General features: G+C 50.8%; 2 protein-coding genes across 2 annotated transcripts; one reads left to right on the forward strand and one right to left on the reverse strand.

Annotated features, from left to right (window-relative positions):
* Positions 1-3,448: 3,448 nt before the first annotated feature.
* B3GALT9 (beta-1,3-galactosyltransferase 9) lies at positions 3,449-7,289 on the forward strand. Its single transcript, XM_038156715.1, has 2 exons — positions 3,449-3,454; positions 3,911-7,289. Exons 1-2 carry the CDS (start codon positions 3,449-3,451, stop codon positions 5,048-5,050), a joined length of 1,146 nt encoding a protein of 381 aa, XP_038012643.1. The 3' UTR covers positions 5,051-7,289.
* On the reverse strand, positions 5,949-12,656 carry PSMD5 (proteasome 26S subunit, non-ATPase 5). Its single transcript, XM_038156571.1, has 10 exons — positions 12,453-12,656; positions 12,141-12,285; positions 11,435-11,548; positions 11,077-11,205; positions 10,327-10,436; positions 9,838-9,980; positions 9,216-9,407; positions 8,912-9,021; positions 8,325-8,465; positions 5,949-7,843 (listed from the first exon to the last, which is right to left on the reverse strand). Exons 1-10 carry the CDS (start codon positions 12,641-12,643, stop codon positions 7,586-7,588), a joined length of 1,533 nt encoding a protein of 510 aa, XP_038012499.1. The 5' UTR covers positions 12,644-12,656; the 3' UTR covers positions 5,949-7,585.
* Between the last annotated feature and the right edge of the window lie 1,375 nt (positions 12,657-14,031).

A 14,031-nucleotide genomic window follows, 5' to 3' on the forward strand; every position in this document is an offset into this window, starting at 1 on the left:
CCAAAGGGCCATTAAATATCAAATAACGAGTGAAACACGCGCTGTAGAACTCTTACAAAGCCTCTTCTTCCATCATTTCCCAAACCCCATGGAGAATGTGAGGTGAAGAACTGCCTGCAAGAGCTGAATCACGTCTTCAAGCACAAACATTGCTATTAGGTGACTAAGACCTAAACAACCATCTCTATTTATTGCAACTGATGCTGTTATTAAAAACCAGACAGGTCCCTTTGCAGCCCCTCGTGCTCTCAGGTCTGTGTGTGCTGGTGAAACTGCAAAAGGCAGGCTGGAATAAAGGGAGCATCCAAAACACTCTGGAAACCTGGGAGTGCTTGGTGTTCCCAGAGCATCCTGGCTGGGGACTGCTGGGGTGACAAGGGGCATCTCTGAGCCCCAGAGGCAAACACGTGAATCCTTGAGAGCACAGGGAATGCCTCCTTGTGCCAGATGGGTTCCAAGAGGGCTTCTGAGCTGTCCCTGGAGCAGGAGGCAGTGAGTGAAAATTGGCAAACCTGCCTGTGGGAATCAAGCTGGCTTTGGGGAGAGCCTGAGAGCAGGGGCACCACGGCGGGCATGGAGAGGGGTGCCCGCCCTGCCCAGAAGGACATCTAGGGCAGGCTGAGCTCAAGCTTTCATATTTGAACCAATTCTTATTGGGAAACCTGATTTGCACTGGATTTTCCCCATCAGCCCCATCCATCCACCCTCTCCTGCTCCATCTCCTGAGAACGGTGCGTCATCCCAAGCCTTCGCATTTTCACAAAGTGAGCAGAACTGAGGGAAGCCAGGCTCTGCTCCCCCTTCCAAACGTTCCCAGCACTGGGAGGGAAGCCAGGAGACTTTAGGAGACGTTTTAAGGAGCTGCAGGTTGGGCTGCTCCCCTGCAGCACCCACTGCCTGCCCCGGGCTCCTCCTGCTCAGCAGCATCTCCCACCACCCTCCTGGCAGCTCTGCTTTGACCTTTGGATATCACAAAATACATGCTCTCCAAAAAATCAAACCCAAACATCCTTCAGTCTGAGCACTCGCAGCTTTAGGACAGCTCAAGCTGCTCACAGCTTTACATCCCTGCTCCTGTAATGAGGTTTTCATGGACATAAAATTTAATGAAAATGTGAAAACATCCCACAGAAAGCAAATTCCAGCCCCGTGGCTCAGGAAAATCTGCTCTGCTGGTTGACTGCCTAATTTACACCCCCAGGACTGTGCAGGGTCTCAGTGCAGCTTAGGAACAGTGTTCCCATCCCCACCGAGCTGACTGCAGCCATGCCAGGCTCCTGAACTCACTCCTCTCCAGGAAACCCCTGGATCTCCCTGGGAGTGAAGATTTCCCCAAACGAGCTTCACTTCCCCCTTCTGAAAAGCGAGATAGGGTCACACGAGCTGCTGGCTGTTGTGCTTGCCTGAAACCTGGGCTTAAAGGTGATGGAGGGACCACCCCAGGCAGATTTCCTGGAGCTCAGGGACTCAGTTATTCTCCCCTTCAGCAGTCCTTGCCTTGCTGTTCCTCAGCTTTCTCCCAGTGGGACTCCACCAGGCTCTGTGGATGAATAAAAACCCACATCCAAGAGCTGCCTGTGCCCTGGCTGGGGAGTGTTAATTTTATATATTTTATATATTTATACATATTATAATTTTATATATAATATATAATAATATATATTATATTTTTTAATATTTGTATTTGTTAATTTTATATATATACATAATATATTTTATATCTATTTAATTTATATATTTTTATATATTTCATCAAAGTTGCTGCTGCCACCACAGAGCAGTGCTAAAGGAATGGCTTCAGCAGTGCTGCCAGCACCACGCTGGGCCTAACTGCAGCAGGGATGACACACACGTGGGGCTTATTATTACTATTATTTTATTATTCTAAAGATACTCAATTTTTAATGTAAGAGGTTTCAAACGTTCGTATTTATTTGCTGACTAAATGATTCAGCTGGAGACAGAATATCTTCAAAGAAGGAATTTTTTTTCTTTCCCCAGAATGGGTATCTGGAGTTGCAGGGCTGTATTATTGTACATGAAAAAAAAAAAAATTCCTTATTAGCCTTTTATTTCAGGGCACACATTTAACTGACACTTCCCGTGCTGACAGCTCACCCAGCTTCAAAGCACAACTTCTGTGAGGACTGCAGAGTGTGAGGCTGGGCTGGATGAAGCTGTGGCCCAGCTGACACATGAGCTCCGGGGAAGTTTTCCCTCTTTTTGGAGAGCCTGAAGCAGAAATCCACACTGGGAGTGTTTTGGGGTTTTTCAGTGGGGTAAGATGCACTTCTAAGCTGTGAGCAGATTTTGGGAACCTGGCTTCTTCTGTAATTCCTCTGTTCCCTCTATCAACACAGCTGGGAGAGCTGAGCAGCTCAGCCAGAGCTGGGGATTAACCCTGGACCCCTCAAGGCAGAAATCAAAGCTCTCCTCCACGTCCCAGGGACATTGGGCTAATCCAGGCTGCCCTAAGGATGCTGCAGGGAGCCTTGCAATGGTCCAGCCAAGACAAACCAGAGCAGCGCTGTGCTCTCCTCTCACCCAAGGATGCAGAACAGAAACGCACCCTGACCTCTGAGAAATCTCAAAATTCAAAGGAAACCGTGATCTCCCTGCTCTCCCAAGGAGCCTGGAGTTCCCACAAGGCTGACCACCTCAACCCGCCCCTCAAACAGCAGCACTGCCACCACCCAACCCTTCCCTCCCTCCCAGGGCCCTGCTGGGGACCCTCAAGCCCCTCTCCCCTCAGCGCTCCCCAGCCCCACTGCCAAAGCCAACTCTCCCCCTGCTGACAGCTCCATCCTGTTTGTGGTGTCTTTGGCACTTCCCCCTGCAGCACTTCCAGGCCCCCGTGGCTCCCCGGCCCCCGCGGCTCCGGCGCAGCCGGGGCTGAGCCAACAGCAACACGTGGAGCAGCCCAAGGCAGAGCCTGCCCAGGGCAGAGCCCCAGGGCTGGAGCCAGCCTGGCCCAGCAGCACTCCCAGCCTCGGGGTGATCTCCACCACCCCACACAAGGCAGACAAAGCTCCCACCCCAAAGCTCCAGCCCAGGAGATGCAGAGTGCCCAGCAACTGCCCTGCATGGGGGAGCAACACCACAGCCGTGAAAAACACAACCCCCAGGGCCAGCAGCAAACTGGCAGCTCAAGGACAGACTCAACAGTACCAGGGATTCCTGTGACCAAGTGAGCCCCAGCTTTTGCTTCACTTATTCCTCAGAGTGCCAGAAATTAAAGAAGGGAAAGGCCAGGGTTTTGTCAGCTTTGTGTTTTATGTGCCTGCAACACGATCAGCCCCGGGGATCATCTTTCCTCCACCCAGGCAGGTGAGGTGGAAGCCACAGGCTGCAGGCACTGGGCAGTAACTGGATCCTGCAGACCCAGATACAGCCAGAGCCAGGAGACACTGCCCAGAGAGCCCCTGCTGCAGGGACAGCTCCCAGCACCATGCAGGTAAGTGCTGCAGCCCCTTACAGCCTTCACAGGGACCTTAAAGATCATCTCATTCCACCCCCTTCCACTTTCCCTTGTTGCTCCAAGCCCCATCCAACCCGGCCTTTCCCTCTGGATTCTAACCCTGACAGCTTTCATAGGGCAGGGTCAGGCCAAACAAAAAAGCTGTCCTTCAAGGACACATAAAGGGGCACCTCAAGCCTTCAGTAACAGGTTAAAAATAGCCAAAAATTATTCATAGCAAGTCATACTTCAGTATTCTCCACACATGGATGCACAGAGAGGAGCTTTCAACACCGTAACATCTTTCTCAGTTTGGGATCTCGCTGTGCCTCAAGTAGATTTCTAAAGTTCCTAGGAGGAAAAAGCCTCACACTAATAATACAAAGACCACGGTCTAGATGATAGCTTTGCATGGACAGATTGTAAAATGAGGGGAAGCCTTTGGGTTGAGAGGCAGGAGAATTCAGTGTGCATGCTCCTGTTCCCCAGCTGACACTCTGCAGGCTCCGCACACACCAGTGGTGCTTCATCCTCTTCAATGTGCTGCTCTTCCACGTGCTGCTCTTTGGGGCAGATTTACTGGAGCAATACTTCCTGCAGTCCCTGCCTCTCTCCTACACCGATGCCAAGGCTCTGGAGATCAGGGACAGGGCCAGGAAGCTGGATCTGGATCTTCTGAAGGCCAACCTCTCTTACAGCAGCAGCAGCAGCGCAGCGACTTGCTCCAACCAAGAGATATTTCTGCTCATTGTCGTCTGCAGCAGCCCAGAGAACAGGAGCAGGCGCGATGCCATCAGGCACACCTGGGGCAACGCCACGGCCTCCAGGGGTTTCAGTGTCCTCACCCTGTTTGCCGTAGGAAAGGCAGCTTCAGCAAGCACCCAGCTGGAGATCAAAGAGGAGGCCCAAAGGCACAGAGACATCATTGAAGGCAGCTTCATCGATTCCCCCCAGACACAAACGCAGAAGGTGCTGATGAGCGTGGAGTGGACGGTGACCTTCTGCCCCCGCGCCAGGTACATCCTTCACGCAGCCCAGGACGTGTTTGTGGGTGTTCCCAGCCTGGCTGGCTACCTGCTGAGCTTAACCCAGCAGGAGGACATCTACCTCGGCAGGGTGGTTCACCACGGAGTGCCTGACAGGGACCCCCAGAGCCCTGGCTTTGTCCCCATCCAGCGGTACCCCGAGGAGTTCTACCCGGATTTCTGCCACGGCAGCGCTTTCCTCGTGTCCCAGGACGTGGCTCGCAAGGTTTACGTGGCTGCCAGGGAGGTGCCACTGGCACTGCCCCCCGCTGCCTTCGTGGGAATCTGTGCTAAGAGAGCCGGCATCACCGCCAGGCACAGCTCCCGCTTTGCTGGGGAGAAGCACATCAGCTACAACCCATGCTGCTATAAATTCATTTTCACCTCTTCTGACATGAGAGAGGACGAGCTATTTAAAGACTGGAAGGAAACGAGCGATGGGGAGGATTGCTCCTTACTGGAAACCTACTACAGCCTGGTGTCCTGCAAGGTTCTGACCTACATCGATAAATTCAAACAGTTCAACTTGGACAGGATAAAAAATGAGCTCCTTCATTTTGTCAATTAACGCTTCACTTCTGCAAGGAGAGGCTGGATTTTCTTTCATCGGCTGTGTTATCCTGTTAACATTCTGCACAAAGGATGCCCTCCCAAAGCTTGCTCTTTTCCCTTCAGCAGCAAATGAATTCTCGCTGTTATGGTGCGACAGAGCAGAACTGGATGTCCTCTGCCTCTCTAAGTACCTACAACTGCATGCATGGAAGTTAAAAAGAGTATCCCAACAGACTTGCCTATATCCATGGTTTTTCAGACTTTTAAGTCTTCAAAACTCCTTTTTTATGTGAGTGAGGCATCACCTCCTTCCAAAGAATTCTGCAACAAAGGGGAAGCTTTCCATCTCCAGAAGGAGCTGCTTGTGAGCAGGCTGGTTCAGAGAGGAACAGAGCAGCTCCAGCAGGAACAGACCCTGAGCCACCACGGAGATTCCTCAAGCAATGCTGTTTGTTAACATCCATCAAACGACGAGGTTTGGTTTGGCATTTGTTTGTTTTTTAAACCAAATGTTCAGCACGTTACCTCAATTCTGCAGCATTCCATTTCGTGGTTTTCCTCAGTTATCTCCACCTGTTACTTTTAGGGGGGGATGACAAAAACAACACACTTGAAAATTGTCATTTATATCAGCTACAGCAGCAGCATGTAATCCATATGGCAATGTACAGCATGGGCAGGGAACTGTCTCTGAGTAATAAGGGGAAAGTGATCAATTAATCAATCAACGCTGAGCTCAAAGCTCAACAAAATAAAGCATATGTGTATACATAAAAAAATCCCCTTGTTTGGCATCTCTGCACGTTCTAAAATATTGTCTTTGGCAAATGTACCATGCAAAGCAGATGCTAAATACCCAGCACACAGAGTAGCCTTCAAAAGCACCAGCTGAAAACACACATGGAAGAGGCTCATGAATTGCAGAACAGGTTTATATATTGATTTCTTTTACTGACATTTCAGCATATGGCTTGTACAGAGCCACCAGCACACAAAGCCACCTAAAATAACAGAGCTGAACTGCCCAGAACGAGTGCAAGCTAAGGACTTCTACACTCTTTTATTTCCTTTTTAGTGCTTTAATGTGTTTGCTGGATGCAGGATCCGTGAAGCTGCTGTGCTCTCTCCAGACACTGCAGTGCATTTCTCACTGGCACAGCTTTGTTGGGCACGTTCAGGGTAAAAGCAGCAGCACTGGGATGCAGGATGACACCTCAGGGACATCTTGGGTGAAGAGGCACCCCACCTGCATTTAGACAGCTTAGCAAACATTAAGGGATCTCCCCCAGCTCCTCTGAGCCCTCCTGGGCTGCGGTTTTTGGCAGGCAATGCCAGCTGCACCTCCACCTAGCACAGAGTTCCTGCAGGACAGGATCCTGCTGCTTCCCCTGGCAGCACAGGCACACGGGGCCAGGGCTCCCCACAGCCACACATTACTAAAAGAAGCCCCAAATGAGTAATTTCTTGTTTTATTCTGCTTCCCCCTCAACAAAAAGAATACAAGGCTTTGATGGGAAGTACCCTGTGGTCTGTTTATGGGCAAAGACACATCCCATGCCATGGAGTGCCCAGCCACTCCTGATTCTCTGCCACAGCTCTGGCATCTTCAAAAGATTCCACCTTCCTGAGAGGCCACATTTCCATACTCCCACTTCATTCACTCCCTTCACACAAGAGCTGCATGCTCTTACCCCTGCTAATAATCTAACTCAGCTAACTAAAATACCACATTTATTTAAATAATACTTTAAAAAATGTATCTTTGTTAAAAACAGTGTAAACAATTCAAGATTTGGTTCTGAAGTAGCCTTGTAGTGCTCCAGCCTCTAAACTGAGCTGCCACCCCACAGCACAGCCAACCAGGGACACAAAGCTCCCTGGTGGGTTTGATCCCTACAGAGTGCATTGATTTGTTTTTAAAAGGGCTAAAAAACTTTTTTTTTTTTTTTAAATCCTCAGCAGAAAATGTAAACAATATTTAGGATTATTTATTCCAGCAAGACTCACATCCAGCAGGTTGAAAACAAGAGAATCCAGTCCATACTCCCTCATGTGGACAGTGTCACTTGCTCAGCAACAGGATTCTGACAGAACAGTGTTCCATGCAAGTGCCAATTTTGGCAGGTAAAAAACTAATTAAAAAAGAATACAAATTATGGCAGCATCTGAGGTTACAAACCTTGAGGTGTTTTGGTGGGTTTTTTTAAACTGATCTGTAACCTACTGGAAAAATACAACAGAAACTCCAAAGCCAAGAACAATTTAAACAAACACTGATAAATTCTGCCAAAGAAAACAGTCAGCAGCTGCTAAGTGCTCACCTGGCTTACCTGCCTCATGAAGCACACAGGGAACTTCTGCCATGACATTTTAGGGGGAAATATCAAAACAACCTTTCGTTTGCTCTCCTGACTCATTTCAAACAGAGTCAAAATATCTTCACGCTCCTTCAAAGAGACAACCTCCAGTGTGGAGAGTTTTTACACCTTGTAGCTCAACACCTGTGCCAGGACTGTGTTCTGCAAGAGGGGGAGCCCAGACAGCAAGGGCATTATTCTGCTCCTTCCACGGCTGTAGTAGAAGCTGCGTTAACATAATAGGGGCCCTCGTGCAGGTAAGCCCTGAGCCTCAGGTAGTACTGATTGCCAAAGATCTCTGCAATGGTTTTGGAGTTCACCAGGGCCTTCACCAGTTCGTATTTAGCCTCCTTGGAAGCTTTGTCAGGCTCCACAGATCTGTCCACAACGTACTCCACAAAGCCTGGGCTGCTCAGCATCAGCTTCTGGGCCCACGGTTGATTTGCAATGGCCTGAACAGGAAGACAAAAGATGTGAGAGGTGGGGGAAACATTTTAAAAGCCCAGAAAAGCAGTTACACAGTTGGGGTTTTGGTACAGGGACAAGGAACAGGAAAAATTAAATGAGATAGAAACCACCACTCAAATCAAGCAGCAGGGATAACACTGGAGAACAAGTAGAGCTCAGTGCTTATCTTCAAAGTTTTGAGGGAATTATCACAGCAGTGCCTCTGCTAGAGAAGCAGCACCTTAGAGCACAGCTCTTGCTTTTCTTCCCCTCTCCAATTCATTAGAAAATTAGCATTACAGACATGATGTGTCTGCTGCAGCATTTAAAGGGGGAAGCCAAGTGGGGCCTGAGGAAAAAGGCCTTTTCTGACCACTCCTGGGCTTCAACAAGAACTTGGTGGTATCCACTTTAAAGAAATAAAGAAATCTGAGACTGAAAGGCAGCACAAGTCCCTCCCTGACGTTTCAAACCAGAAGCACTCACAGTAAACACCCGTAGAGCCCCGCAGTGGAGATCAGGGAATGGCTGAGTACTGATGCTCCTGAACAGCTCCAGGGGCTGGCTGGACAAGGATGTGAACCAGGATTCAGTCATTCTCAAAAGGTCTTCTGTCTGCTGCTCTGGCTGCATAAATCACAGAAACGAGAGTTTGATTAGGATTATGAAAAGCTTTCAGGTTTTTGGGATGTGTTCAAGTGGTTTCATCACCCCTTCAGAGATACACTGCTAACCCGGATCCCTGGACCCAAAGACTCCACAGGGACTGGAGCAGTCTGCCCCCATCCCTCTGAGCACGAGGACATGAACCTGCTTACTCTCATTCCCTCAGCAATGAAGTCTCAACTTCATCTTTTATCAACATTTCAGAACACCTGGCACCTTACAAACCAACCCAAACCTTTAGCAAACCAATGGGGGAATGTCGAAACAGCAAATCAATGACTCAGAACACTGAAACCACTGCCACCCAACCTAGAGGGTGCAAAATGCCTCCTCACAGTCACCCAGGTGTGTGATGATTTCACCCTTGGAGATTTAAAGAAAGAACAAAGACAAAAAGCCCAACTTACAGGCAAGTAAAGCAGGGATGAAATCGCATCCAAGCACCGAAGCCGTAACTCGGTGGGGGCATTCTTGGCCCGGTGCCCTATTTTGCTTAAGAGATTTTGAAATCTACTTCCTTTCAAAACAAAAACAAAGTGCTTTTAATTCATTCAGCCAGATCTCTACAGGAACGTAGTTACCCACCAGCTACATTATAAATTTATTCATTAGTTAAGTGAATACATTTTTTAATTCCTTTCTGTATCACCCCAAACCAATTCACTTTTATAATATAAAGTATTATTAAAAATAAAAAAATAAGACACTAACTAGTTTTCTGTAAAACCTGTTTGCCTTCCACATTTGATCCCAGGATTCCCAGGGTGTCCACAGCCACTCCAATCATGGTTGGATCCTGACTTTCTGCCATTTCAAAGACTTTTTCCATAAAGACAGGGTAGCGCTCACAGATCTGCTGGGGACTGTCCACAACAGCCAGATTGCCAAAGAATTTAACAAATCCTGAGAAAACAAGACCAAAAAAAGCACTGAGTGGAAGAACAGCATCTTCAGCAATGGCAGAATTAAATGTGCATCAACGTGAGACTGATTTGTTCCTAAACACGTGTTATTAAGTCTGAATAGTGTTGGTAAAAAGCTCAAAATACAGACAGAACTAAGCAACAAGCCAAATATTTTGACCGTTGCTTAATTCACGATGTTTGTATTCCTAAAAAAGGCTACAACAACACAAACTTTAAAGCTACAGCACAGCCTGCCCAGCTCTTACTGAGGAACACCCTTCAGCATTGTTAAATATCCAATATTTTACATATCAATCTAACATTCAGAATTCCCCCTGAGCTTTCAGCAGAGGCCTGGCAGTGCTGCCAAGGTAACCCACTCCCAAAGCAGGCAGCAAAGCCCCAAAAGGAGGAATGCACGGGGCCACCTGGCAGGTAGAAGCTGGAGAAGGGGTCAGACTCTGCCCCCAGGATGATGTTGGAGATCCTGTCGATGACTCCCTGCTGAGCCAGGTACTGCCTGCCCTGGGGGCTGTGGGCCAGCGCTGTCACCATCTCGATGCACGTGGCTCTGCAACAGAGGTTTGTGCTGTCAGCAAACACCATTTGGGTTGCTTCAGGTGGGGCTTGAAGCACTAGGGGATTAAGAAACCACTCCCACAAGACACAATCCTAGCAAAGAAACCCAAATGATCCCAAGTGTTCAGCTCGGTAGATCTGGGAAAGGACCTGAGGTGTTTCTGCTGCAGCCATGGTAATGATCACTCCATTAAGGTGTGAAGTCTTAGACACCCAGGACAGTTTAAGGAGAGGCAGATAAAGTGTTCTCTGAGCAGGGTTTTACAAGAAACACACACAAATGCATTTATTAGGTTCTAAGAATGGTGGACGTGTCCCTGGCACACTCTCCCACATACCTGACCAGCACATCCTCTCCAGTCAGCTCCCCAATTAACTCAGGGATTAGCCCACTGCTGGCACAGTAATTCAGAGACTCTGCTGACACTGAGGAAATCTCCACAATCAACTAAATAAAAGCAAAAAGGACACTTTATAAAAACATTATAATAATTCACTGCAACAGCCAAACACATCTCCTAGTGCTAATTAACCTTACACATATTAAATAAGGAATTCATCACATTTTCATCGCCAACCCAAGTGTCTGCCTGAAGCAACTTCATGAGGAGTTGCAAGTCTCCAGCCCGTGCATTTGATCTCCTTTCACAACCAGCTCTTCCTGTGCTATCCCCACTAGGCTCTAGAATGTTTAAACTGTGTTATTGCTCCTTTGCCAGGCACCTCTGGACTGACACTGGCATCTCTCCAAAACTCTCAGCAGCACTTCACATCCACAAGAGGCTACAGTTAACTATTTTACTTTTATTTTTTTTTACTTTTATTCTCAGAGAAACAAACACTTCCTGGTGCCTTCAGTGATTCTGTGTAGCCCTTGCAATGCTTAGGCACCACGAGCTAGAAATGAACACTTTTACACCAAAAAAAAAAGGGAAAGAGAAGTCACAGCATCACGAGAGCCCTCACTGCTGCAACCCTCCCACTCCTTTCCAGCTCTGGTGCAACACAGCTGTGAAGGGAAGCAGGCAAAGCAGGGAGAAGGAATCACATCAGAGGCAGAAAAGGCAGGAGCAGAGGGAGGTGCCCACCTCGTAGACCCTGTAGCGAACCACGTCGCTCGTGGCCATGACGCTCCTCAGCTCACCCAGCAAGCTGCTCCCAAACAGAGCCTCCAGGCCCTGCTGCCTCTGCGCCAGCCCACACAGAGATTTAATGGCCTGCAAGCAAAAACAGGGGCTTGTCAGTAAAAGGGAAAATCGTGCCAGTCTGAAAATCACGCAGAGAAGAACACCCGGCACTATCAGGGTTCAGCTCTTTGTTAATTCCTTAAGCACAGCTATCCACTTAATTTTAATTAAAATTCACTTTTCACTGATGAGAGCTCATCGTTATTGCCACCCAGCCACCCCGGCTGGCAGAGGAAGGGGACAATAAAGGCACCTTTACCTCTTTGGCCACTGCTATTTTCTCCCCGCCGATGCAGTTTATGACCTGCTGCAACAGCTCGGGGCTGTGCAGAATCTCTGGGACAGCAGCTGGGTCTTCAACAATCCTCCCAACCTGATCAAAGAGTCACAAAAAATAACACGAGAACAAATTCTTTCCCACTGGAAGGACACTCGAGCACTGGAACAGCCCAACAGCCAGCCAGAGTCACGACTTTTTGGAAGTTTTTGGGTCAAAATTCAACTGGACAACACCTGAGCAGCTGCTCTGAGCTGAACCTCCAGAAATCCCCCAAACCACAACAGGCCACAATCCTCTTCTTTTAAATTGATGCAGCAATGCCGAGCTCCCACAGCCTGTCTGGTGTTTCCACAATAGTGTGAAGCATCCTGAATATCAAAACGCTGCTGCTTTTAGTTCTTGCATCACCTGCTGGCCTGGAAAGCTTTCACCACGACACGGGGCACAAGTTTTCACCACAACTTGCTTTTGTCAGGACACGGTTTTGGACGTTATCACTGACATATCACAAAGCATTACATAGGGTGCACAATAATCATCCCAAATGGAACAAGCACAGGACACAATTCCTGCTTTTATCACATTCCTGGACACAATTGCGGCTTTTAACACAAACCGAGGCAGGAGAGAGCAGACGGGGACTAACACAGAGCTCTGTCCCCTCCTCCTGGAGAAAACCCCGTACCTGGGACATGGCGAGGATCTTCACAGAGTCATCGGGGTGGACAAGGCCCTTCTGCAGCTCCTCCCTGAGGTTCTGGATCACGTAGAGGGGGTCCAGGGCCTGCAGGAGCCGCTCCAGGATGGAAACACAGGCGGACACCTGTTCCCTGGGCAGGACGGAGATAAAACCGAGCCCTTGAGCAGACGGACACCGCTGTGCCACCTCCCGCCCCGAAAGAGGGCAGGGAATGAGCCGGGGAGGCGGCGGGACCCCCCCGCCCGGGGAGAACAGCAGCGGGGCCGGGCAGGCCCGCGGCACCGCGCCGGAGCTCACCGCTCATTGCTGGCGAGGAGGCCGAAGAGAGCCCTCAGGTGGTGCTCGCCGAGGCGGGAGCGGAGGGCGGCGAGCGGCACGGCCTGCAGGGCGACCCGCAGGGCCCGCAGCTCCTCCAGCGCCGCGTCCCGCCGCGCCGCCCGCTCCAGCAGCGCCGCCGCCGCCTCCGCCATCTTGGCCGCCTCCGCCATCTCCCGGGACTCTCGCGAGAACTCGCGCCGCCCGCAGCAACCGCCGGGCGGTAGTATCGCGAGATCGCGGGTCGCACATAGCAACCGCCGCGCCGTTGCTAAGGGCGCCCTTTGCGTCCGGCCCAATGTGTACAAAATGTCCGCGCGCCACGCCCCCTGGCTCCGCCCCGTCGGGCGCGCGCGAGGGGGCGTGGTCACTGCAAGGAGGGGCGCGGTCCCGGTAACGGAAGGGCGTGGTCCCGGTAAAAAGGGGTGTGGTTCCGGTAAAATGGGGTGTGGTTCCGGTAAAATGGGGTGTGGTCCCGGTAACGGTGGGTGTGGTCCCGGTAACGGAAGGGCGTGGTCCTGGTAACGGAAGGGCGTGGTCCCGGTAAAATGGGGTGTGGTTCCGGTAATGTGGGTGTGGTCCCGATAACGGTGGGTGTGGTCCCGGTAACGGTGGGTGGGGGGGTGGTCCCGGTAATGAAGGGGGCGTGGTATCGATAGCAGAGGGGGCGTGGTCCCCCTAGTGAAAGGGCGTGGTCCCAGTCATGATGGGCGTGGTCCCTTTGGGGCCGCCCCCATGGCCGTGGCGGGTCCCCAAGGCCCGAGCGCGGGCTGAGGTCCGCTCACGGCGTCGCCGTTTTTTGGCGGAACTGCGAGAAGCGGCGTTTATCTGGCTCGGGGAGGGAAAGCGCTGATCCCGAGGGAGCAGGACCAGCCGGTCCCGTCCCGGTGTCTGCCCGGAGCAGCTCCTGGGCTGCGGGAACGCGCCAGCCCCTCGTTTCCTCACGTTTTACGAACAAATCGGTGCTGTCACATTACTCCTACAACTTCGTGCTTCCAGCTCTGGGAAGGATCCATCCCCCAAATAAACATGTGATGGACACGGGGATGGGCACAGGGACGGGATGGACACGGGGATGGGATGGACACAGGGACGGGATGGACCCGGGGATGGACACGGGGATGGGATGGGATGGGATGGGATGGGATGGGATGGGATGGACACGGGGATGGATGGACACAGGGACGGGATGGACCCGGGGATGGACACGGGGATGGGATGGGATGGGATGGACACGGGGATGGATGGACACGGGGATGGGATGGACACAGGGACGGGATGGACACGGGGATGGGATGGAGATGCAGGCAGGCAAGGAGTGAATTCTCCTGGCACACTATGGGAGCGGACAGGGGCACAGTAAAAAGTCACACGGGGGGACAATAAAGTTGCAGCGTGAGCCAAACAGCGCTCGGCTCTGCCCCGCGTCCCGCACGGGAGATTTTGGGTACAAACACCACGCCAGCACTCAGCCCCCGCCCCGCGGTTTCTGTCCAGAGAGCCCCAGCCAGGTGAAACCTGAGCAAATAACAGATTTACAGACAGGGAAATCAAAGCCCAG

The sequence above is a fragment of the Motacilla alba genome, chromosome 17 (genome assembly GCF_015832195.1).
Source record: "Motacilla alba alba isolate MOTALB_02 chromosome 17, Motacilla_alba_V1.0_pri, whole genome shotgun sequence".
Lineage (NCBI taxonomy): Eukaryota > Metazoa > Chordata > Aves > Passeriformes > Motacillidae > Motacilla > Motacilla alba.

Bases quoted from the DNA above. Each gene is read 5' to 3' on its own strand.
- PSMD5 (XM_038156571.1), bottom strand. From the start codon at position 12,643: ATGGCGGAGGCGGCCAAGATGGCGGAGGCGGCGGCGGCGCTGCTGGAG. The intron at 10,437-11,076 runs GTGGGCACCTCC...GCTTTTATTTAG, and splicing joins TTCGCTACAGGGTCTACGAG to TTGATTGTGGAGATTTCCTC. The intron at 9,981-10,326 runs GTATGTGGGAGA...CCTCTGTTGCAG, and splicing joins GGAGAGGATGTGCTGGTCAG to AGCCACGTGCATCGAGATGG.